The sequence below is a fragment of the Conger conger genome, chromosome 11, assembly GCF_963514075.1.
Source record: "Conger conger chromosome 11, fConCon1.1, whole genome shotgun sequence".
In the NCBI taxonomy this organism is placed as follows: Eukaryota; Metazoa; Chordata; class Actinopteri; order Anguilliformes; family Congridae; genus Conger; species Conger conger.
The window spans coordinates 8,765,582-8,791,915 of NC_083770.1; the positions used below are offsets into that span (position 1 = coordinate 8,765,582).

Here is a 26,334-nt window from a genome sequence, read left to right on the forward strand (position 1 = left end):
AGGCACAATAGGTCATTTCAGACTTGTAATGGTCAAGAAAGGAATAGCAGCAACAAACACCTTCCACAACACTGTTTATCCCTCCCCCTTCTCTGTAAATGTACTGATGTTGAAACACCATTGGTGGTGGCAATTAGAACCAATTTCTGACCAATGAGCTTGAATTATTGTACAGTTATACAATGTTTTGGTACAGAGTATCAAGCCATCAACTGTATATTTTGAAACCTGAATTTAAGGACTATAAACACAGGCAGAGGTTGAGTCAATATGAGTGAGCCGGTGAGCCCTTTTCAATGATAGGAAGGGATGGTCTTGTATAACAATATTTTAACACAAAAATCTTACCTATTGTACCTTTAATGCCAATTCATGTGACCTAATTGTAAAAGTGTTATTGTACACTTAAAAACTGCTAAATGTGGTACTACTCAGTAGGCTGCACCAAACGTCCTGAATATTACAACGTGCTGAACAGGCACACACTGCATACATCATCTTTAATAGGCAAATTGTGCCAAATGTAGGCTACCCAGTTATGAAGAGATGCACTGTCTTCTTTCGACAAGCAATGAGGCATAATTCTCAGTCTTTACTGGTTTGGGAAGGCTAGAAGGCTAGTTTTTTTATGCTAGAATGTATGTGATTTAAATGTTTTCTAATGTTACGGGTATAGCAGATATATACATAAAAGTAAACGGCGCAGCTAAAATCTCGCGAGTTCTGTTTACAGATAGGCCCCCCTCCCTCGTGAGAGCGACGCTGCTGGGGCGTGAGAGCATCAGATCAGCAGAACCCCTGGCAGGAGAAGCTGGAGGAGTTGTGGCAAGAACGGACAGCAGCATCCTTCAATAAATCTGCTCATATTCTTCGCGTGGATAGGAGTGGAGCGAAAAGTGGAAAAGCGCGTGCTGCACCGGTTTCTTACATCGTTTATTTTGTTTGAAAGTGGACTACTGGCGAAAGTTTTACTTTTCGTTTTCCTTTCATAGACTTGACTAGAAAGTGTTTGTGACAGGAAGAGATATTCTCGATGGGAGGTACCCGCAACTTTTTTTTTTACAGAGACCCAGCATGCATGTCCATGCTCCGCTTCACTGAGTGACATAGACTAGTACACTTGGTTATTTAGAATGGTTCCTACTGTACTTGAGTAATTGGAATATCTGACATTATCCGTGCATTGGAACATTGGAGGACAACGGTACATCAATCTTAATCCCTCTCTCAAGCAAATACATTGCCAGGTGTTCCAGCTAAACAACTATTTGCCATGTCTGGGAATGCACCGTCCACTTCTGCCCGAGAGAAACCGAAAGAGGAGCAGACTGTGACTTCAAGTTTGAAACCTCCAGGTACGAGCCAGAGTAGGTTCCAGGTGGACGTGGTTGCTGAGGCAGCAGCCGCATCCGCGTCTGCTGCGGACAAGAGCAAAAGACATTCGTCTGAAAAACCTCCCGCTTTAAGTAAACCCGACAGGCAGCCAAGCGAGGAGTCAAAGGGTAGATTTAGGGTGGTGAACTTTGTGGATCCCAGCGGGGTCGAGATTCCCGCGGATTCGGCGCCTGATGGGGTTCAGAGTGGAGACACGATCAAGAGCGAGGGGAGCTTGCACTCATCCACCGGAGGAACGCATCACTATTACTACGACACCCACACAAACACCTATTACCTGAGGACTTTTGGCCACAACACAATCGACGCAGTCCCTAACATTGATTACTATCGGCAAACCGTAGCACCACTCGGAGAGAAGTTGATTAGACCCACTCTCTCGGAGCTACACGATGAGCTTGATAAGGTAAGCGAGGGAGACATTTCAATTAGCCTATTTTTAGTAGTCTGTATCAGATGTAGTCGGAATAACATTGAGTAGTGTATATTCCGGTGTTGTTTTACTTGTACTGAAGTTAACACAGATGAAAACACGTTTTGCCTACTGTTCTATAGCAAATTAATCCCACTTATACTGAAAGGCTACTAGATTAAATTGAATAGGTTTCCCCCAAATTTGTACAATCTTCCTGCACAAAGTGGTAATTGTATTATGAGTATTATTGTTAATAGTAATAATATTGTTATTCTTCTTATTATTATAATACATTATGCACGATTATTATGATGATGATGATGATGATGATGATTATTATTATTATTATTATTATTATTATTCCACCTCCTGATGACAACCTGGGGAAATAAAGTGGTTAGATACCAGTTTTAATATGAAGAGGCAACACTTTCAAAAAGTGAAATAATATATCTCTGATGACCATAGTGAGTGAAAGCATGGGTTTAACATCTCTTCTGAAGGATACATTTCTATAGCACAGATCCACTGCACTGCTCTCTGACATGAAGCTGGGCCTTATTTGGTCCAGTGGGATTGATGCCCCTGCTAGCCAAGCCACACCACTTCCAGCAGTGACTTGGGGTCTCACATACAAACTTTCTAAGGCTAAACCCACTTACATCAGCAATGTGACTAAGATGCACAATATGCCTGCTAGTATAATAGGCCTTTGAATTGCGATGTGATTGTAATGTAAATGTCATAATTGGCGTTACATTACATGATAGGCATTTGGCAGATGCCCTTATCTTATCTATAATCTCTGGATGTCAATGTCAGATCTGGGAAGTTCAGACATTCAATAAAGCTGACTATATTGCTTTCTTATGTCCATAAGTTATATAATAGGTAAAAGCTATGGCAATTTTGTTGTTGAGTGATGGGTGACTGAACTGTTATGTTCCCCTGGGTCAAATTTGATCTTGAGCAAAGTGTGCACTAATTTTCATAGAGCTAACAGTATAGTACCACTCAGATATAGAAGCCAAATTTACATATGACAGCCATATTTGTTTACATTCCCTCATATAAAACAATGGAGGATAACCTTTTAACTGCCAGTTGACAGTTTTTGTTTGACAATTGTAAAACGCACGCCGTCTGTGTGTGGTTCAGATCAAATCCTGAACAGACCAACGTAAAAAAAAAAACCCGTTGGGTGACATTTTTGTAATTGCCAATTTCGTCACCCAGGATACCAGAGGGTTCAGTTGGTTAGGGGTCTGAGCCTCCTCGATTGGGCGAGCACTCCTGGACTGCATGCCAAAGCCAAGATGTCTTCCTCTGACTCAACCCTATGCCAGCTCGGCTGTGGGCTGTGGGCTGTGGTGTGAGAAGAAATAGACTGGCGACAGCACTTGTTTTGGAGGAAAACCGTGGCTGTCTGCACTCTCTCCATTCAGCAGTGCGGCTACAAATAATAATGCGATGTTCCAAATTCGGATGGGAATTGGATATACAGTCCCTATGTTGGGTGCCAAAATTATATATATATTTTTAAATAGCATGGATGAGGGTTGTAAAATTCATATGAGGGTCACTACTGAACAATGCAGCAGTTAGACATGAATCTTTTGTGGTTATGTTACACTATGTTACATTGCATCCATTTACTGTAGCAGAACTCTTAGTTAGAGTGACTTATTAGAAATGCAAAAAAAGATTTGCTTTATTTTTTACATAAATTAAAATTTATGAATGGGGAGTAAAATCTATGCCAAACCTGCTGGCATGTTTTCTGTTGCATATTAACATAAGTGCAGCAGTCTGGTGTGAATACAATTAAATACTTGTATTCACACTGGACTGCTCGACTTGTCAGTGTTCCCCAATGTCGTAGTAATTAACACACCTGAGTAGGGCGAATCCCAATTGATTTTGCTTTTTGGAAAGGTTTCCTTTATTACTACAGCGAATTGGATATGGTTCCATACATTTAAAAAAAAATATTTTAAAGCTATTTACATGGAAAACAATTTCAAAATTGCTCATAATAAAATTGCTGAAGCTCCACTTGTTGAAGAGATATATGTGCATTTTAACAATTGAGCCATTTCAGCAAAATAAAAATAATACAATACAAAGTAAAAATAATAATACAATTTTGTTGGCTAATTGCTTTATGTTGCCAATATCCACTTGCATGACCAAGCCTTAACATGGCAATTATAAAATATCACGTTAATTTGTGTCCAAGAGAAAATTCTGCTGTAGGTATGGTTCATATGTCAGCACTTCTCGTGTTACATGGTAAGTTTCACATACATGTAGTGTAGAGTTGTTTTGGTTTGAAATGTTCTGGTCTCTTAGCACCAGACTGCAAGCCCCCAGGCTCCATGGCAACATCCAGTCCCTAGGATAAACAGGAACAGACTGTTTACCTGCAGTTGATGCCTTGAGTTACAGCAGCACCTAATATATTTGACAGTTACAACCGCAGCAATATTTAACCCTACATTTATGGGGCATATATTATAGCTTACCATGCTGAGATACAGTATAGCAAATGACAGGTCACCAGCAGTAAACATGATCTTCTCGAAAGCAATTGGACTCTTTAAATTCAATACCAATTTGGAAATCAATCATTTCACAGTGGCTTCGACGAAAATAGCTGCCTTTTCTATAATTTATCATTGAAAATTATGTTTGTGGGATGGTTTGCATGTCAGGTGGCACAGCACTGTAAGCAGGAAATAAAGAAATAAAGACAGAATTGATTTATCGCCCCCTATATCTTTAAATAAAAATGTGCTGTCACAGGAGAACTAGCCCCCAAAAATAGGAGAACGGAGTAAAAATGTGCCGTGTCAATGTACATATGGAGGTCAGAAGCAGAGGCTCTCTGCCAAGGCTAAAATGCATTCTTGTCTAGTGAGGACTGATAAGGACTTTAGAGAATCAATTTCTGTGAGGCGGCCTGCTGATAAAACCCTATCATGTAAATTTGATCCTATAAGCTTGTACGATTTTCTTTTGCCGAAATGAATACTAGCCCAGAGTGTAGACTGCAGACTCTCAATGGAATTAAAGTGTTTAAAAAGTGTTCCCTGAATGCAGCAGCTGCTGTTCCTCTCACCACATATATATGCTATGGGTGATAACAGAAGGTCTATATTTTCTTATCTACTGTACATTTTATTTAATGAAATTATTCAGTTGGAAAATTTTGTGTACTGTGGTATCATCCTGGATTCAAATAGTTGGTTGTTGTGAAATAATGGTCTGGATTCATTTAATATTTGTACTAAACTTTAACTCACAAGAAAGTAGGTCAGGTATGAGGCTTGGTTAGGCCCATAATGGGTGGAGCTATCAATCTGTCTATCACTTGGTCAAACCAATCAAGCGAAATTATTTGCTGCCAACTGCAAAGAAATTGAGAGCATAGATGAGCTCTACCAGAGGGAAACGTGACTATGCGTGAAGGAACTTTCTGGATTTTCCGTCCACATAAATTACATCGATATACATTCAGGTCTGAATTTGGAATCAGTAGGATGTTTTCATACCATGTCACAAGTGAGCCATTTTGCTCCAAAAGCAAATTAATCATATTTTTACTGTAATTGATTAGTAATGCCTCAGTGGAAAAAAAAGAAAATGGCAATAATGTAAGCTGGTGAAAAATGTTTGTATTTGACTATACAACGTGCTTCCTTGCGCTTTTATGAAGTAGGTTTGACATTGTAGCTGGATTTACTTTGAAATTTACAACCTGTCCAAGAAACCTCACCCTCACTTTCATTAAAAAGCAATTACCCAAAATAATGAAATCTTTTGAGTTAAAGTTAAGGACATTGAATCAAGTCCAGTGATTTCCCCTGGAAGTTGGATGATGACTTACAATTGCAACTTATACACAAAAATAAATTCTGCTAAAATCCCAACTGATTCAAAGAACTTATAGTATGTAATAGCATTTTCCAATTCTTTGTGGTATTGTAGGCAAAATATTACAGTTAACAGTGGTAATTGGTGCAGTTTACTATGGTCAAGTAATGCCAGTAATATTCAATCAAAGGACTATCTCAGTCTACAATATAGGTTTGCTCTTACAGCATTTGTAGGAAACATTATACAATATCTTAAGTAAGAAGTGAAATTTGGATTTACAAAGACTGAATTGTTCATTTATTGTCCTGCACGTTCCTTTTTCATCATTTATTAAATTTCTTTTTTCCTGTTACTATGGCGTCAGCCGCAGTCGTATATCCGCCCATGTTCGACGGCGGTGACGGAAACGTAGTTTGGCCCTGGCGTGGTACACGAATGTCTCTCCCACCCACCTGCGCCTTTCCCTCTCACTGGCACTTTGTTGGCTGGGCAGCGTGATGTCAGAGGCTTGGGCGTCACATGACCGGCTGACAATGCTCCCTCTCAGAAGGCCCCCGCCCGGGGGCTGCCGGGGCCCCTCAGAAGTTTGCAGATGGTCCCGTGAGCCGCAGACAATGCTGCCGTGTTCGTGTGGCCCCCACACTCCCCCGATGGCGCAGGGTCCCTGGGGGCCACTGACAGACCCCGGCCTGGCTGTCCTGTCTGGTTGCCTCGTCGGCATGCTAACCGTGGGTCTGTGACGTCAGCCGCGCGTTGCCACGGCGTCCTGCGTCACATGTTCAGGTTCAAACTGCGGTTACGTTTTCCTCGTGTCTTTCTCACATCTCGGAATAAGAATGCTGTGTTATTGTCAGGATACCCGCTCACTTTGCCCTACTCCCCTCAGTGCATTCGAATATGGACACAAACACACGTAATAATACATTTACTTGTGAATTCAAAGAGAAACGGTTAATGTGTCTTTAATACATTAACCGTTTATTTCTTTTCTGTCAAAATGCTCAATGCTACTACTACTACTACTACTACTGTTCACTGTTCATCCTTTTTGGGTATATTCTGCTCTTATTATTGCACTATACACTCAGTGAGCAATTTATTAGGTAAACTTGCACACCACCTTGTTAATGCAAATATTTAATCAGCCAATCATGTGGCAGCAACTAAATCTGTAAAAACATGCAGATGTGGGCAAGAGGTTGAGCTGTTGATGTCAAAATGTGGAATAAATGTGATCTAAGTGACTTTGACCATGGAATGATTATTGGTGCCATGCAGGGTGGTTTGAGATCTCAGAAACTGCTGATCTCCTGGGATCTTCATGCTCAAACTCGAGAGTTTGCAGAGAATCGTGCAAAAAAAAAAAAAAGACTTCATGAGAGAGGTCAGAAGAGAAGGGCCACACTGGTCAAAGCTGACAGGAAGGTGATAGTCATGCAAATAACCACACATTACAACAGTGGTATGCAGAAGGGCATCTCTGAACACATAATGCGTCAAACTTATAAGTGGATAGTAGCAGAAGACTAATAAGTCTAAAAAATAAGACAAATACCTAATAAATTGCTCACTAAGTGCAGATGTTTACTTTTGACTCACACGATTTCTGAAAATTGAGTGTTGTATTTAAATGGTACATTTAGAAAATCAGCCTGTGGAAAATTATCCCCCAGAGCACTAGGGAGGGAGTTTCTTTTTCACTTCATTAAAATTAATAATATAGATGAGACCCCCAAGGCAAAGCTTATAAAGACATTGTATCCTAGGCCTGTTGCACAATTAAACAGTCTCATCAGAAGTCCTCCTACAGTAAATAATGCTGATCAGGGCAATGCTGATTAAAACAGCATTGTAATGCTCAACTTCATGAATGACTTCTCTGATTGCTGTTGGTGGTAAATCCATATAAAAATGGGTGGCAAAATCTAAAGAAAAGCAAATGTACTGTAGGCTACAGTGGAGTGCATAATAAGCAGGGTAGACATGGAATAGTATTTATTTGACATTAACAAACATTGTGAAATCCTGGGGAAAGTGTTGCCTCAGGAATTGTAAACTGTGAGCTGTGTATTATATATCTATGTTAATTCATGTATTGTAGACAGATTCTGATATGCATGCTTCATAAGTATATTGATAAAGGTGTAAGATAAAGTATATTGGTCCTTAATAACTGTAATATTTAAATTTCTTGAAGATTATGCTGAATATGTCCCTCTAAAATGACATGTTATTCATCCTGTTTTGAGATATGACGTGACTCAACTCGCTGTTCAAGGCTGAGCACGTAAGTGAGAAAATGTGAAAATCTTAACCCTTTGGCAAATTAGCATCAATTAATCTCAAATAACTCTCTTACTTCTGAACGTAGACTCATTTTCTTTTTTTATATGCAGAGGAGACTTGCTACTCTCAAATGTGTCTAATTCATAGCCAGTTCTTGAAAATCAGTCCTACATTTTTCCAAATTTCGTCTGTTTCGCTGAAGATGCTTATTTCCACGCAACTGAGGAGGGATTGCAATTAAGCTGATAAACTCAAACTGAACACGAAACTAAGGTGAATAGCCCGAGGACTCAACGGGTTAATGTATCACGGTATTTTTTCATTAGCCTGACAGGTCCAGCTTCCTTCCAAAGTGACATGCGTTGCTTGCTGCTCTTAAAGTTCAAGCCAGCGGGAACGGTAAAATGTCAGCGCATTATGGAGCGCCGTTAAAGCCCCCACAATGGCGCTCGGTCCGCTGATTGACGTTGCCCTTTTGCCGGCCGGTTTTTTTTGTCAGGAACCCTTCGACGAGGGCTTCGCTAACGGGGAAGAGCTGACGCCCGCTGACGAGGCCACCGCGACGGAGGCCGCCGAGTCGAAGGGCGTGGTGAAGTTCGGGTGGATCAAAGGTGTCTTGGTGAGTGTCCGCCGCCCTGGCCTACAGAGTAATGTTAAAGGCGTGGCGGTAACAGCCGGCGCCATAAGCAAGACATATAAAATGCAAGGTTGAGTGGCAGATTCTGGTTCATCAGTTCAAAGGGGTATAAATTTAAGTACTGTATATCACAAGGCTTGATTTATATTGATAATAATGAACTGCTAATGAAAGGTAGTTAGTTGTTGGGATATTAAAATGGGAAAGGGGTGGAGGAGTTTGTAATGAGCTGTCACAGTTAGAGAAGTGTGCGTGGGTCGCGTAATCTTTACAATCCATAAATATTCTTGTGTACTCCCCATATGCAGGTACGCTGCATGTTGAACATATGGGGTGTCATGCTCTTCATCCGTATGACCTGGATCGTGGGCCAAGCAGGCATTGGTAGGCGGGACTCCCAATCTCTTCTGGCAATGTGTTTCCTTATCGTGATTTTTCATCCATGCCTGTGCAGTCATACAGCTGGGTTACCTCTGTTTGAAGAGGCATAAGAGCTGTACTTCAAGATTCTGGTTGAATACATTTTCTCCTTATACAAATCACTGCACTGCATTACATGAATGAAGAGGAAATGTCCAAATGTCAGATAGTAGTTCATGTGAGCGGTCTAAAATATGAGGCTATGTGACTACTCTTTCTTTATCCTTCTTAATGCTTCAAATGATGCAAATTCAAATGCCATTTTGTTTGAATAGCATGCCTTATTACAGTACGTGATGGGAAGGTCATTTATGATCATTTCAATAGGGAGCAACGCCTGATGGTGCTAACATCTTTGTATGTGAAGAAGTGAGACAGACGGTAATAGCGTGTGTAATGATAAACTTGTGTTCTTCAACAGCTCTCTCGTGTTTGATTGTTCTCATGGCCATGGTTGTAACCACCATCACTGGACTCTCCACCTCAGCAATAGCAACCAATGGATTTGTGAGAGGGGGTATGTAAATCCTGTTTTTGCATGTCACACATCGATCAGGCACCCGTGCAACTGCACCTGAAAGCCTTATGCGAAAGGTCTTCCTCCAACTCCACTCTGCGAGAGCTTAGCTGGAGACTGTGGTGTGAGAAGACTCAGATTGGTCACATCACGTGTTTTGGAGGAAAACCATGGATGTCTCAGTTCTTCTGAATCGGCAGTGTCATTTGTGCATGAATTTGGCTATAGTAGTATATTACTGTAGTATCGACTATAGTGGTGTAGTACTATAGTACTGTAGTACCGGCTATAGTAGTATAGGACTGAAGTATCAGATATAGTAGTATAGTACTGTAGTACCGGCTATAGTAGTATAGTACTGTAGTACTGGCTATAGTAGTATAGTACTGAAGTATTGGCTATAGTAGTATAGTACTGTAGTACCAGCTATAGTAGTATAGTACTGTAGTACCGGCTATAGTAGTATAGTACTGTAGTATTGACTATAGTAGTATAGTATTGTAGTACTGGCTATAGTAGTATAGTACTGTAGTACTGGCTATAGTAGTATAGTACTGTAGTATCGACTATAGTGGTGTAGTACTATAGTACTGTAGTACCGGCTATAGTAGTATAGGACTGAAGTATCAGATATAGTAGTATAGTACTGTAGTACCGGCTATAGTAGTATAGTACTGTAGTACTGGCTATAGTAGTATAGTACTGAAGTATTGGCTATAGTAGTATAGTACTGTAGTACCAGCTATAGTAGTATAGTACTGTAGTACCGGCTATAGTAGTATAGTACTGTAGTATTGACTATAGTAGTATAGTACTGTAGTACTGGCTATAGTAGTATAGTACTGTAGTACTGGCTATAGTAGTATAGTACTGTAGTATCGACTATAGAGGTGTAGTACTATAGTACTGTAGTACCGGCTACAGCAATATAGTACTGTAGTACCGGCTATAGTAGTATAGTACTGTAGTACCAGCTATAGTAGTATAGTACTGAAGTATCGGCTATAGTAGTATAGTACTGTAGTACCAGCTATAGTAGTATAGTACTGTAGTACCGACTATAGTAGTATAGTACTGTAGTAGCTGACCATTCCGGATTAAACTTGGAATAGGACATACTGTGCCCTACATTGGTTGCCAAATAAATAAATAAATAAATAAATAAATACATTCTGTCACTGATAAATTAGCAAATAATTATGGGAGAGCTTTTGGCATGAATGTGCAGAGCTCAGTAAAGTCCTGCCATGCTCAGTGTACTGTGAGCTGCAGTCATGCAGGGCCTGGTCAGTATTTTTGTGTCCATTTGTTTAGAAATTATTTTTGTGTCCGACACTCCCCCATCGATGAATGAAGCAATGTGTCCAATTTGACCAATTTTATTTTCATATAATAGTTATAATAACTACATATTTACCATACGGAGCATAATAAGAAAGTATATTACAGAGAAGCAGTCAGGCAAAATAGAAAATAAAGAAACTGCACTAGTAAAAGTCTATCTTGATTGCAACTTAAATGTAGTTAGGTATTTTATTCAAGTCCCTCTGTGAGAATTTTTCCTGGATTAGAGCACTCTCCCTAGTGTATGCAACCCCTCTTGTGTTTATAGGAAGAGTCAAGATGCTTTCCAAAGCAATTGCCAGAGGTCTGCTCCAAGAGCGAGCTTCAAAGAGGATGTCTCTGCCTCTGTTAATGGTGTTTTAGTTGTGGGCTCTAATTCGCCGTAGATATTTCTTTCTTGCCAGCTGTAGCCTGCCTTCCTGGTCATATCTGGTCATATATTTGTGAGGCCGGAATATCCCGAGGTGCTCTGCTGGCTGTAGTTTTTGGTGCTTTGTTCATAAATTGTTATAGCTTATTTTTAGGGATTCACATGATTTATGACTCGGGTGTTATATCTATTTATGTCCCTATGCCTCTGTAGACCTAAAGAGCTGCAACATGGTTGCATTGCAGAAATGCAATATGTGTATACACATTTTCAGAAACTAATTATGCATGCAATTAGAACATAGCTCCACAGCTCCACAGCTTGCTGTCCCATCCACAGCTCAGCTGCAAATATACCACCACCAATATAGGCATTCCAGTGGTGCTACCATTTCTCATTCAGATCAACAGATAAGACAATGGAAAACCAGTTATGACCAAAACTTACTTTATGTGAGCCAGCCTGGTTCTACTGCCAAAGTATGAAATGGGCATTAGAAACAAAAGGGGGAACTATATAATGGACAATGATGCATCGTGGGTTTTTTTTTCCATTACATTTTGTGAAAATTAAGATTATGCTTTGTGGTGAAATCCACCTTTCTTCTCTTCAGGTGGTGCATATTATTTAATATCTCGAAGTCTGGGCCCAGAGTTTGGTGGGTCCATTGGTCTGATCTTTGCCTTCGCCAATGCTGTGGCTGTCTCCATGTACGTGGTGGGCTTCGCGGAAACCGTTGTGGAACTTCTGAGTGTAAGATCATTTGATATGTACTCCACCTCGCATTCCCTCATCTGTCCTGTGACTGTAACACAGCACCATCAATCATTAGGCACGAGGCACGATGGTGTTCGATAATGTCCGAACCACACGAAAATCACCAGTCTTGTCTTTTTGCCGTTCTGGCACCAATATACATTAAAAATCTTTTGGTTAGCAAACACAATTCAAATGAATCCTGAAAATTTCATTAAAATCAGTTTAGTAGTTTTCATGAAAAAGATTAGTGAAAATGTGTACATTTTTTGCTCTTTTTGCACTCTTCTACAACTTTTTATAATAGAAAATGTTTTGTCTGTGATTTGCTGAAGAGTTTTATGTGACTCTTAGTATTCTGGGAATCATGACTGCTATAGCTCCAAGCAGGCTGTTGGATTCACCCCTTCAGTGAGAAAAAGCAGGTTTGATTGATGGTCACATTTATTGGTTTTTGATCAAATCTACATTTATCCATTTTTGCATGACACTTCGGTAATGCATCACTGGTCTCCTATGTGTGATGCTAGTGTGCCTTTTGAATTAAGATTGATGAAGCAATTCAGTTCTGGTCTTGCTGAAAATACACCGCTGATTTTGTTACTTGTCTCAGAGCAGCGACTGTCACCTGCTGTTGCTTGCATTATGTTTCTGTTTTATGTCACACAGAGGGTTGTCAGGCATTTTGTCTCATTTTATTGTCTGCCTGAGAGTTGTAGTTTCAACACTGTTGCTTGGTGGTGTATTGTATGACTATGTTGTGGTGTATGGCCGATATGATGCTGATCCTGTTGTCAACATGTCTTTGCAGACTATAGATGCCCACATGACGGATGAGCTCAATGATATCAGGATAGTAGGGACCCTCACCATCATCCTCCTCCTGGGCATCTCTGTTGCAGGGATGGAGTGGGAAGCTAAGGTAAATAAGGACGTTTTTCTTGCTTTTCCTTGATTACAGTTGCGTACCTTTTGTTAATTCATGCTGAAGGAAGACGTTTGACCACACCTTGATTTTTGCAGGCTCAGATCTTCCTGTTAGTCATCCTCATAGGCGCCATCTTCAACTACTTCATTGGAGCCTTCATCCCCATGGAAGCCAAAAAGCCATTGGGCTTCTTTGGCTACAAAGGTCTGGCTCAGTTTCGTATTGATCAAAATAAAGGATGTAATTGTCTGCACACAATAAATCCTTCAAAACAAAGTAGTAAACCATCACCGTAAAACTGAAATCATCACTGGACTACACTTGAACTACATCGAAACTACATTGAAATCCCATTCTGTGATTGTTCAACCCCAAATATTCAAAGGCATTTTGGTCTGTTTCTCTTCTTGTGTTATTAAGCGGACATTTTGATTGAGAATATGGTTCCCGACTTCCGCGATGGGGAGACCTTCTTCTCGGTTTTCGCCATCTTCTTCCCAGCAGCGACGGGCATTCTGGCCGGGGCCAACATCTCAGGAGACCTCACAGTAAGGTCTTCTTGTGTTCCCAATTTAGGACAATATCATTGCAAAGAGTGTGTTTTTGCTACTGTCTGTGCACTTTACCAATGAGAGGCAATTACACACAGTTTTATTTTATGCTTCCAGGACCCGCAGTCAGCCATTCCAAAGGGAACTCTTTTAGCCATCCTCATAACTGGAGTTGTTTACCTGGGAGTTGCATTTAGTGCAGGTAGGCAATATTAAACTACCATAACTTTTCTAGCCATATTACTTCTTTCATCTCTGATTTTGTGAACTTTGGCTGGCTTTTTTGGATCTGCTGCTGTGCTGTACGTGCTCTTGGTCTGTGCCCAGGAATACTATATATCTGGACACTGGGATGGTAATGTCCAATTCCCTCTCACAGGTGGCTGCATTCTGCGGGATGCCTCGGGAAGCAGCAATGACACCATCACTAGCCAGTCTATGAACTGTACGGACGCGGCCTGTAAGCTAGGCTATGACTTCTCCTCTTGCAAGGCCGCTATGAACTGCAAGTTTGGGCTCCACAACGACTTCCAGGTACCACAATGAGGGGTAGCAGTTTACCTCTTTAGTTATTGCTTTGACATGTTTGGTAAGCAGAGCTGAGAGCGCAAACTTCAAAGTCTAACAAAGAACAAAAACCCCTCCAAAATAATAGGTTGGCTTTGTGGAGTTTTTTTATGGTCATTGGATGAGTTTTCAATTATATTGATTGCACAATTTTTTTGAAGGTGGTTGACATGATGTGACTAAAACAATTTATGAAGTGGCTGAATGGGGAGAATAGGAGTGTTGTTTATGAAAATAACGTGTTTGGGTGGGCATACTAAACCACCTTATCGAATATAGAGAGCAGGATTTTGTAAAAGCAAATGGTGTATCTACTAAACTTTCACACTCCACGACACTATGGAGCCTGTAGTGGAAAGCAACCTTGTGTACAAACTCCACAAACTCGACAGTTCACACACAAACAGATTGGTGACCTCCAGTAGCAGGCCATCTGGACTCCTTATGGTCATCAGTGCAGTACATATGGGCATTGATTGTACCGTTTTGGAAAACAGCAATGATCTCAGAGTGGTTCCCAGTGTCCAAAAGGGTTATGTGGTCTGTCCCATACAATTATTCTTCTATCCCATACATTGCAATATATTAGCTTGGAAATCAGTACTGCATCAGCATACCATCCCACAGAACAGAAACAATGTACTGTACTGTATCTCTGCTCCATACAAAAAGACATGGACCTTGCCAATGACATTGCCAAAATGACACCCAAAAACCAAAAATACCCAAGGGAAAACTACCTGCCTGTGTAAGCATGTACAGTTCAGAAGAGTAGCGTGTTCATCAAAACTGTGAGGTCACAGGATCAGCACATCAACCCTCAACCACAATGTAACAGCAGTGCAAAAGTAAAGGGCAGGACTGGAACAAAGTGGAGGTACGAACTTCCATACTCTACCTCAGGAGCATATAAAAGAAAACAAAGAAAGAAGAAGCAAATGTGCTGTTTATTCTGAATGGCATCTCAAGGCAATACAAACAGAAAGCTAAGATGTAACTCTGCAGAAATAATTTCACCTCCATGCCAGTATGGAAGTGTGCATAGACCTCCATCTGGCTTTTCATTCTGGCTGCGATCTCCAGAATATGTCCAGAACTAATCTTCCAAGTTTCAGAAGATCAAAATCAGAGTTTTCCTGAAGAAGCCAAACTAGCATTGTGCTGTCAAGGTGATCAGACCGAGCGGGCATCATTCATTTGGACATATGTTACATTACATTACATTAATGGCATTTGGCAGATACTCTTATCCAGAGCGACGTACAGTTGATTTTAGACTAAGCAGGGGCAATGTGGGGTGAAGAGTCTTGCTCAAGGGCCCAACGGCTGTGCGGATCTTATTGTGGCTACACCGTTCGAACCAGTGAGTCCCAGTCATGTACCTTAACCACTGTGCTACAGGCTGTAAATATCCCACCATGTGAAGGTCTGTAGAAGTGTGGGATTGACATGAGACTGGGAAGAAAGTTACAGATCACCTGACGTGGCAAAACGCCCTTGTGCTCCTTAAGGAATTAAAAGGATTTCAGTGGATTAAAGATTACAGTGCTGAGATACGAGTTAATTAAGCTTGGTAGATCCATACAAACTTTATCCCAGGTGTCTCATTGCACGTCACAATCTGCTGATAACAACATTGACTCAAAAACATTCACAGCATAGTCTCAATTAGTACATCGAGTCAGTTGGAAGCTGAGCTGTTATGCAGGGTTCATCCTGTTCCCCCAACACCCCCCTCTCTGCCTGTCTGGGGTCGATGCAGAGTCATGGAGGCCAGTGGTTGAAATAATGGTGGTTGTGTGGTCTCAAGGCCTACTGGCCAGGCTCTGAATTAAAGCATTGACCACTGTCCATAACAGCGAGTACCCTGCGTCTGATATCATTAGTGAGTGGCGCAAGGGCACGGCTGGTATTGCGGAGGCCCAGGTGCCCTGGGTCATTGTCCTGGACGGTGACGAGTGCCCTCATTAAAGAGGCTCTTGTCTTCCGCGGGGGTGGAACGGAACCAGCGGACGTTGGAACAATCGCTCTCGCTGTTCACCCGGTCAGTGAGAGCACGTCACAGAATGCCTCCAGAATGTTCCCTCTGTGTTCACTCGTTTTCTTTGTCCTCTATTGGCACCTATAGGCTTTCATGCTGTGAATTTATTAATTCACTTACAGAAATATTTCATTCAACGTTGTTTTAAGTGTTAAAATGATATAATTTACTGTTCATTTAGAGTAGGTGCATGGGAATGTGACTATTGATAGCAGTGTTTGATCCTATTTGATCAACACTGCTATGATTTAGCTTTCCGCGATTTTTAACACCCCTACCACAGAGCTCAAACTGACACATGAAGCAGTCTGTCGATCCTGTTTGTTGCCTGGTGCATCTGATTGCACACAAGTCTTTGGTCTAAGAATGAGACTAGTGTGCGTATGTTTTTATGTTATGCAGTGCTACTCACCGTGACATGAAGAGAAAGCAGAGACAGGATCAGGATCCTCTGGAATGGAACTTGTGTGCCACTGTTTATCGCTTGTCAAACTTGTCAGAATGACAGCCTGTCATTTTGTAAACGAAATGCTCCCTGAAGTAACCCTGAATCTGAGTCGTAAAATATATCTGTGTGACTGATTGAATTACTTTTGAGAACTGTGGAAAGAAAGGCTTTTCATTAGATTGTGAGGGTACAATCTGGACACAGGTGTCCTTGAGTTAAAGAATGACTGAAGCCATTGAAGCTGAGTGTTTGTTCCTCAGGTCATGAGCGAGGTGTCTGGGTTTGGGCCCCTCATCACAGCGGGTGTTTTCTCTGCAACTCTGTCCTCTGCCCTGGCTTCACTGGTCAGTGCCCCCAAAGTATTTCAGGTGAGTCTGTTCAGTATTCATACAGTGGTTTCAGAAGGTATTCAGACCCCTTAACTTTTTGGACACTTTATTGTGCTGTAGATTTAACTATAAATGGATCAAAATGCCATGTTTGCCCACCAATCTATACTCAATACCCATAATAAAATAAAAAATAAAAAAAAAACATGTTTAGAAGTTTTTGCTAATTTATGAAAAATCTAAAATAGAAATCTCTCATTTACATAAGTATTCAAACCGTTTGCTGTGGCAGGCCAAATTGTGGTCAGGTGCATTCTGTTTGCTTGAATTATCCTTGAGATGTGTTTAGAGATTAATTGGAGTCCAACTGTGGAAAATTGAATTGATTGGTCATAGTTTAGAAAGGAGCACACCTGTGTATATAAGGTCCCACAATTCACACTGCATGTCAGGACAAAAACAGATAGCTTCTCTTAGAATGTATTGTCACTCTGACTGTAGGACAGAGATACTCCAATCTGGGGGCCAGAAGAACTACTGGTTTCCTTTCCATCCCAGAACTTAATTGATTGATTAATGACACTAATTGACCTTAGATTCCAGACCTGGCATACAAATCTTTCCCTGATTAGAGGGAGAGAACGAAAACCAGCAGTACGACTGGCCTCGAGATTAAGTATCCCTGCTTTAGGGAATTGATGTTGAGTGGATTTGTCCTTCAGGCTTTGTGCAAAGACAATATCTACCCTGGCCTGGGCGTGTTTGCCAAGGGCTACGGGAAGAACAACGAGCCCCTGCGTGGCTATGTCCTCACCTTCTTCATCGGGCTGGCCTTCATTCTGATCGGTAATCATCTCACTTTCCTTCCTACTCTTCCACTTACAGATCATTTTTCTGCAACATTTTTTTAAGTGCTTATATCTGGCATACACTCACCGAACATTTTAACTTTATTACACCTACTTATTCATGCGGTTATCTAATCAGCCGATTGTGTGGCAGCAGTGCCATGCATACAATCATGTAAATACGGGTCAGGAGCTTCAGTTAATGTTCACATCACCATCAGAATGGGGATAAAATGTGATTTAAGTGACTTTGGCTGCGGAATGATCGTTGGTGGCAGACAGGGTGGTTTGACTATCTCAGAAACTGCTGATCTCCTGGGATTTTCATGCACACTAGTCTCTAGAGATTTTTTGCAAAGAATGGTGCAAAAAAAACAAAAAAAATGAGCAGCACTTTTGCAGACAGAAATGCATTGTTAATGAGAGACGTCAGAGGAGAATGGCCAGACTGGTTGAAGCTGACAGGAAGGTGACAGTAACACAAATAACCACACATTACAGCAGCGGTGTGCAGAAGAGCATCTCTGAACACACAACGCATCATAACTCTTAAGTGGATAGGCTACAGCAGTAGAAGTCTAAAAAATAAGTCTAATAAATACCTAATAAAGTGCTCGGTGAGTGTTTTTCTTATGAGCAGATGTCTCACGCTGTTGCGAATCCCCTAATGTCTGTGTTTTTCATTTGGTTGTGTAGCGGATTTGAACATCATTGCTCCCATCATCTCAAACTTCTTCCTGGCATCTTACGCTTTGATCAATTTCTCAGTGTTCCATGCCTCTATGGCCAACTCTCCAGGTAAGGTCTGAAAGAGAAAAAAAAATTAAAAAAACACACAATCGTGAGTGAGCAAGAATTTTTCATGGCACAGCTTGACAAATGTCAAAAATAACCATTGAAGTTCCGTGGACGATCTCCTTGTACATATTTGTGAGGGGGACACACATTCTCTGCTTCCACTTTGCATATAAGGACCGTCTCAAATAACATTTTCAGTCAAATTTACTGCTGCAAATCATCCCTCAACAATTCAACTTTCAGGATAATACCACCTTTTCAATGATTACGCCATGTGTATGGTGAAATTTGTATCGATTTTCTCAAAACCTGATTTTGGACATTTTCCTTAGTGCATAGTCATCCTATCATCATGAAACTTTGCAAACCTTTACTCCATGTCCAGAGGTGTGTTTTGAGCCAATTTTCTTGTTATAAGCTTTGGCAGTTGGTACAGTATCCCAAATCTCATTGTTAGATCCTGAAATTTCATCTTTTTTTTTTTCATCCAAAAATTCTAGAAAAATTATTCTTGGGTACTGGTGACAAAAATATGTATTATTTAGAATCCAAAATATTTATAACGATATCTTACTTGGTTCAGATTATAGACTGTTCAAAATGTTCAAAATATACATATTTTGTGGGAAATAAATGTTTTCAAGTCAAGAAAGACCATTTCACTTCCTGTGCAACAGGATGGCGTCCCAGCTTCAAGTACTACAACATGTGGGTGTCATTGGCGGGGGCTGTGCTGTGCTGCGTGGTCATGTTCGTGATTAACTGGTGGGCGGCGCTCCTGACCAATGTCATCGTCATGGCACTCTATATTTATGTCAGCTACAAGAAACCAGGCGAGTCCCACACACGTCGGAAACCAACATCTCACCATTTTCCACTGTGATATACCACATTAATATTGGCTGGAAAACGAGACCCTGATTACACTTTTCCTGCGTTCACACGTTTCTCTTGTTACCTGACAAGCAGATTAAATGTCTCTTTGGTTGTGTACCATAGGGAGCTGAATCGGCACAACATTATCAGATTATTTATATCTACAGTTTTTGCCTCTAATTTCTTTGATCGTGTCAGTGCCTATGGGCTGACTGTCTGTATATCTGCAGTGATGACATAACAATGCCTGACAGGCTCCTGACGTGGCATTGATGTTTGTCACAGATGTGAACTGGGGCTCCTCCATGCAAGCTCTGACATACCATCAAGCTTTGACTCACTGTCTGCAGCTGACTGGTGTGGAAGACCACATCAAGAACTTCAGGTAACTTTGACTGATGAGGTTTTATTGTTTCACGGAAATCCTTTAATGCTTTGGAAATGTGCTTCCTCTATGAGATAACATCAAGTTGGACTTTTTGACTGTATCAGAGAAAGATTGTCCAGCATTGCTCTGTGAAATATCTCTTGCATCTGTGTCGGGAATAAAACACCCCATTGCTCCACGACAATTGGTAACCTAATCATCCTGACTGTTTCAGGTAGAATGTTACTAGGACTGTAAAATGCACATGCAACATTACTTTTTTTAATGATGAATATAATTTATAATACAGTTAGTGTACTTTAAGGTTTCAACTAAATATTCTTTCCAGGCTACTATTCTTCTTTACATATATTCACATTCATGTGGTGCTAATAATTTATGATTTACACCTACATCTTATATCAGGGGAGCTTTCTTCATTAGCTGTCAGCATCAGAGAAACTATTTTTTTTTTCAGAAAGTATTCAGACCCATTCACTTTTTGCCCACTTTATTGTGATTTAATTTTAATTGATAAAATTGCCATTTTTGCCCATCAATCTACACTCAATAACCGATAATGGCAAAGTGAAAACATGTTTTTAGAAATCTTTACAAATGTATTCAAAATCAAACTTAAATCTGTCATACTCATGTATATCAGACCTGTTATTCAGTACCTTGTAGAAGCCCCTTTGGCAGTAATTACAGCTTTGATTCTTCTTGGGTAAGTCTCTATAAGCTTTGCACACCTGAATATGGGCAGTTTATCCCATTCTTTCTGGCAGATCCTCTCAAGCTCTGTCAGATTGGATGGGACGCATCTGTGAACTACCATATTCAGGTCCCTCCACTGATGTTCTCTGGGGTTCAAGTCGGGGCTTTGGTTGGGTCACTCAAGGAGAGTCAGAGACTTGTCCCGAAGCCACTCCAGGGTTGTCTTGATGATCAAAAATGTCAATTGTATCCATTTAAAATGAAATGTAAAACACAATTAAGTGTGCAAAAAGTGAATGGGTCTGAATACTTGAGCCACTATATATCTTTTTGTTCAATTTATCTTTCAATCAATCTTTCACGTCACCAAAGATTTGGAAAATCCTGTTCAAAGCGTTTTCTCTTCTCATTGACTAAATTTTTTTTGTTGGCGTGAGGAAGCGGGCAACAATGTCACTGTTCATTAGAAGGATAAATGGCTGTTGTGAAAACTGACGGCTGCCATTTTTCAAAGCTGGAAGCCCACATGGAAAATTATGTAACAGTTCAACGGGGACAACCACCACTGTGACCTTTGATCTGAAACATGGGCGATCTTTGTCCTTTGCAAAAAAAACACAGGAAATGCAGCCAGGTTGTAAAGACAGATAGGTTACGTACTGTAGGGTTCAATTAGAATCGGTTGACGTTACAGACATCGGGGTCAAGTGAGACACCCAGAGGGCCTAATTATAAAATAACTGGGCACGTAATCTAATCATCATTCCAGTTATTTTATTCTCCAGTGCGTTTCCTTCTCACCACTGAGCCATTTCAAGATCAGATGTCCAGATTCAGCTACCTGAATAATTGCCCATTGCAATATCTCTTGATAACTTCCAACAATTTTTAAATATTCTAGACCAGACTATATACAGAAAAAAATATATATATATATATATATGTATGTATATATATATATGTATATATATATATATATATATATATATATATATATATATATATATATATATATATGTATGCAGTTTTATTATTCATGAAAAGGACATTGCCATGGGTATTGTCCTTGGTCACACTCCATCATGAATATTTATTAGATGCCTCAAATTGGGACCTTTCAGGTTCAATGGTAGAGAGACAGAATTCAGTGTAAGAATATAAAGCTCACCATCTGGTTACTTTGTATAATCCATGGTCTAATGTCGTAAAACTAACTAACAAACTGACTAACTGACCGACTAAATAAATAAATTTAAAACTGAAGTAGGGTCAATCTTCAGCACACATTGACACCCTGAAAACACAACTGCAATTGAAGATTATGCAATTTCTGTGAGGCACCACTGAACCTAGGTCTCTGTTACTTCAATATCCTGAAGGGTCAGCTAACTGCATTAACAAGGACATTCAGCCTTCTTTGTCAGCTATGTCCCTAAACATCTGCATTGTTTGTCTTCTTTTTCTGCCCTTCATAGATCAGCTGATGTGCTGAACTGGAAATTGCCCCAAATGATTACCCAAATAGCACAGCCCAGAGGAACAAACACTGAGCTATTATGATCAGAATGAATGCTGTTTTCACAAGTTCTTGGACATTATGTTTCATGTCAGTTGCTTTCATATGCTTCCTTGAACAAAGTTTTCATAGGCACGTGGACAGCAATGAATAATCATAATAACCATAACCATAACAATTTGCTCTGTCAGACAAAATTGATAATGTGATACTGAAACAAATCTTGTTAATGCAAAGCTTTTATAGCATAAATTAAGCAATACAAGGATCGTACAATTCACTGTTTGTTACTGGTTATCATTCAGGTCAAATGATGGGGAATCTATGGCATGTAGTAGTTTGTAGAATATTTTACCATATTTTATTCAAATAATTTTACCTTATCTTGGTGCATCCGTCTTCAGGTATTTTCATGGTCATTAGCTTCTAAGCCATCAGGAAAGCCATATAGTGTTATCAGAATTGAATGCATTGCTCACAGTTTATGACAAGGGTGCTCTACGGATCAGCAGCTCTCTTTAATACATGTCCATTCTCAGAACAGGAAAGAAAGCTAAATTGGTTGAACTGTTTCATTGCTTAGGTAGATCAAGTACTTAAATACCTCACTGGAATCAACCTGCAGACCTTCCAGCAACCATAAAATTGGACATATTGTCATCCACAGGTTCTATATTTGTTTTGATGACCATTGCTGTCAGGAGAAATAACCACTCATGATATAATGCATTGAATGTAGCTTAGTATAAAAAATCAGTTTTTTAAATTTATTTAAGCAGAAAATCCTGTTTACAAGAGACCTGTAAGACATTTATTGGACTGATGATGTCATAACACTTCCAAGCTATGATGTAGCCTGTGTGCTGTGTATTTAGGATCTTTATGGCCTATGTCTCCCACAGACCCCAGTGTCTGCTGTTGATCGGTTACCCCAACTCTCGCCCTGCCTTGCTCAACCTGGTCCAGGCCTTCACAAAGAACATGGGTCTGATGGTCTGTGGGCATGTCCGCACGGTGAGTAACATGGCTGTCAAAATGCAAAGCATTTCATTAAAGGCATCCTACCCCTCCCCTCAGAGAAAACAGTGTCGCGTTCAGAAATATCCTGAACACATTTTAGAAGAAATACAGGCAGATTCTCTTGTCTGATGAGACAAAAATGTTACTCTTTGGGCAGAACTCCAAGCACTATGTCTAACAAACACTAGGCACTGTTACCTGGCTAATGCCATCCCTACAGTGAAGCATGGTGGTGGCAGCATCATTCTACGGGGGTGCTTCTCAGTGGCAGGGACAGGGAGACTGGTCAGAATTGAGGAAAGGGTGAATTCAACCAAAGAAAGAGAGGTCCTTGTAGAAGTGCCCGCGACCTCAGACTGGGGTGACAGTTCACCTTTCAGCACAATGACCCACATACATACAGCCAAGACAATGCTGGAGTGGCTTTGGGACAAGTCTCTGGCTGTCCTTGAGTGGTCCAGCCAAAGCCCAGACTTAAATCTCTGTGGAGAGACCTGAAGATGGCAGTTCACAGATGCTTCCCATCCAATCTGACGGAGCATTACTTTCGGAAGCCCTGGCCTGAATCAGTGAAACTATCTCAGTTTCGAGAGCTCAGTGGCTCCAGCTGGTTATCCATCGAAAAATATTAATTGGGAATGAAGGCAGTGTCTCCTTCTGGAAGTCCATGTCTGGACCTGAAGCAGCCTTACAAGGTTATCATTAAACGTCCAGGATGTCTTTGAAAGACTTTTCAGTTTGTGTTTTATTAAAATATTATTTGTACTTAATTGTAACTGCTTTACAAAGTAGGTGGATATTAATATTAATGTGGTAAAAAGAGTGTGAATATGTGGCCAGGTTGGGAAATGTATGGCTTATTATTGCAGTGACACCAAATGGAGAATGTAAAAAACAAAATGAAGCTGAAATTTGACATTCATATTAAATTCAATCAGGGTTAATTCCTTATTTCCATAAGAAACATTGTGAGGAGATCTTTTGCCGTATAACTTCATTGCATTGATGATAGATCAGGAAGTGTTTTTTTCTCCAGTTTACACGTAGGCCAAGCTTCAAAGACCTAGCAAATGACCAGGCACGCTACCAACGTTGGCTGCTGAAGAACAAGACCAAGGCCTTTTATACACCTGTGTTTGCTGAGGACCTGAGACAGGGTACCCAGTACCTGCTCCAGGTAAGACCAGAACGCCAGGTTCTTCGTCCAAATTTTGCTTAAATTGTCGTGGCACATAACATGATTTGATCATGGTTGAAAGACATCATGTAAATTTTATGACAGTAAATTAAGTGAAATTAAAGTTTAGGCACTTAGTGGGCAATTGATATCTATTCATGGACTTGTAGGTTTTAACAACAATTTGTAGATTACTGTACGGCAAGTGGCCATAGAATGGTTGTGTGTCTGTAAGCACTGTACAGCGGTGGCCTGTAGCGTAGTGGTTAAGGTACATGACTGGGACACACAAGGTCGGTGGTTCTAATCCCGGTGTAGCCACAATAAGATCCGCACAGCCGTTGGGCCCTTGAGCAAGGCCCTTAACCCTGCATTGCTCCAGGGGAGGATTGTCTCCTGCTTAGTCTAATGAACTGTACGTCGCTCTGGATAAGAGCGTCTGCCAAATGCCAATAATGTAATGTAATGAATGAAAGCGTAGTGTTGAGAAATGGGATGACCCTTTGCATTTCAGGCCTCTGGTCTAGGCCGCTTGAGGCCCAACACGCTGGTCATAGGCTTCAAAAACAACTGGAGGGATGGAGAGATGAAAGATGTCGAGACCTACATCAACATCATCCAGTGAGTGGATTGTTAAATATGGGCATGTGGCATATTTTTTCCAAATAGGATTAACACTTCACTCATGATTCCCAGATTAGCAAAGGAAAAATGATCATAGATTTAAGAATTATTGATACTGAGACATGTTGATCGTCACACTTTTCAATGGATTAATTTAAACCCTTACATTTTTACCATTTGTTTTGAGAAATTGTAACAGCCTTTTTGGAATTGTCCAAATCCAAACTCTGTAATAGACAGCGCAGCTCTACTGTTGCAGAATGTGTCCAGGTCTGCACAATGTGAAACGTCTTTCTGGGAAGTTCTGATATTGATTTATTTGTCTCATAGTGATGCATTCGACTTCCAGTATGGTGCCGTTATCCTCAGGCTGAAAGAAGGACTTGACATTTCACATATTCAAGGTCAGTGGATACCCACAAGTAACAAAACATGTTTGCAGATCTTCTTAGGAATACTTACAAACAAGCCAATTACCTTGTTGTTGTTTAACAGTTGGTGTAATTTGTTTCATTTCCCAGAGTAGTTCTAGTTCCCTCTGCATGTTTCCATCAATTTCATTCTCTCCCACAGATGAATTCATGTCCTCCCAGGAGAAGGGCGCAGGAATGAAGGATATTGTGGTGTCCTTTGACTTGTCCAAAGAATCGGACGGTGACTCATCCAAAACCTCCTCCAGAATCTCCACAGCCCAAAGTAGCCCCATCATTCACAAAGGTAATAGTGAGTCACTCTGCTGTCCTTGTAATTCATTCCATCACCCAGTGATTGGAATGGAATAATGAATTCCATGTCCACTGATGAGAATGGATTGATTGACTCCATGGTGGGATATTGTATTGTATAGTGCGCTGATTAAAATTGACTAGTGCATTCTATGCTGCATTGAAATTAATTGACCAATGCATTGTATGATGCATCAATTAGAATGGATACAAATGCATTCGATATTGCACTGATTAGCCCTCCTATTATTAAATGGTAAACATGCAATAAACATACTGCTATGCCAAGTCCTGTACCAACTTTGTGTGGGGTTCTTTTGACCCTCTATATAAAATGTAAGAAAATATACGACCATTTTTATTGTTATCTCAGATTTCTTTGTGGATGATTCTGGTGGCACTTTCTCATAGAGAGAACTTTCACTTACTATGCCTTAGGCTCAAAAATGAGATGTTTCTCACAGATTTTTCATATTTATGGATAAAAGGAAAATTTTGGAAACAATAAGAAAGCGATAACCAAAGTAACACAAATATATCTATTACAATAATTTTGTGCTTATTTAAACTGTTGGGCTCAATTAGACCCCAAATATAAAAGTGGTCATAAAATCTCAAAATAATAGGAGGGTTCAAATTGCGCACTAGGGACTTATTAGAACCTTAAATGTCTATCATCCATTATAGACAAATCCGTAAATAGTATCTCCATTAATGCAAAATGCTCTGTGTTTTACTAATATAACATGGAATTATCATCTTAACCCACTGTTTACACATCTG

The 26,334-nt window shown here is 40.3% G+C and overlaps 1 protein-coding gene across 2 annotated transcripts in view; it reads left to right on the plus strand.

Moving 5' to 3' along the window:
* Positions 1-820: 820 nt before the first annotated feature.
* LOC133140067 (solute carrier family 12 member 2-like) overlaps positions 821-26,334 on the plus strand; it is a 35,549-nt gene continuing 10,035 nt past the window's right edge. For both annotated transcript variants that reach the window (XM_061259616.1, XM_061259618.1), the window contains exons 1-20: positions 821-1,801; positions 8,475-8,594; positions 8,921-8,996; positions 9,454-9,549; positions 11,877-12,016; positions 12,831-12,941; positions 13,043-13,151; positions 13,368-13,495; positions 13,616-13,700; positions 13,878-14,032; positions 16,815-16,922; positions 17,606-17,729; positions 18,428-18,529; positions 19,207-19,362; positions 19,691-19,790; positions 22,908-23,019; positions 24,062-24,202; positions 24,717-24,823; positions 25,157-25,230; positions 25,400-25,543. In XM_061259616.1, coding sequence (XP_061115600.1) covers positions 1,274-1,801; positions 8,475-8,594; positions 8,921-8,996; positions 9,454-9,549; positions 11,877-12,016; positions 12,831-12,941; positions 13,043-13,151; positions 13,368-13,495; positions 13,616-13,700; positions 13,878-14,032; positions 16,815-16,922; positions 17,606-17,729; positions 18,428-18,529; positions 19,207-19,362; positions 19,691-19,790; positions 22,908-23,019; positions 24,062-24,202; positions 24,717-24,823; positions 25,157-25,230; positions 25,400-25,543 — 2,716 coding nt within the window. In that variant the 5' untranslated portion in view covers positions 821-1,273. The remainder of the gene's footprint in view (positions 1,802-8,474; positions 8,595-8,920; positions 8,997-9,453; positions 9,550-11,876; positions 12,017-12,830; positions 12,942-13,042; positions 13,152-13,367; positions 13,496-13,615; positions 13,701-13,877; positions 14,033-16,814; positions 16,923-17,605; positions 17,730-18,427; positions 18,530-19,206; positions 19,363-19,690; positions 19,791-22,907; positions 23,020-24,061; positions 24,203-24,716; positions 24,824-25,156; positions 25,231-25,399; positions 25,544-26,334) is intronic.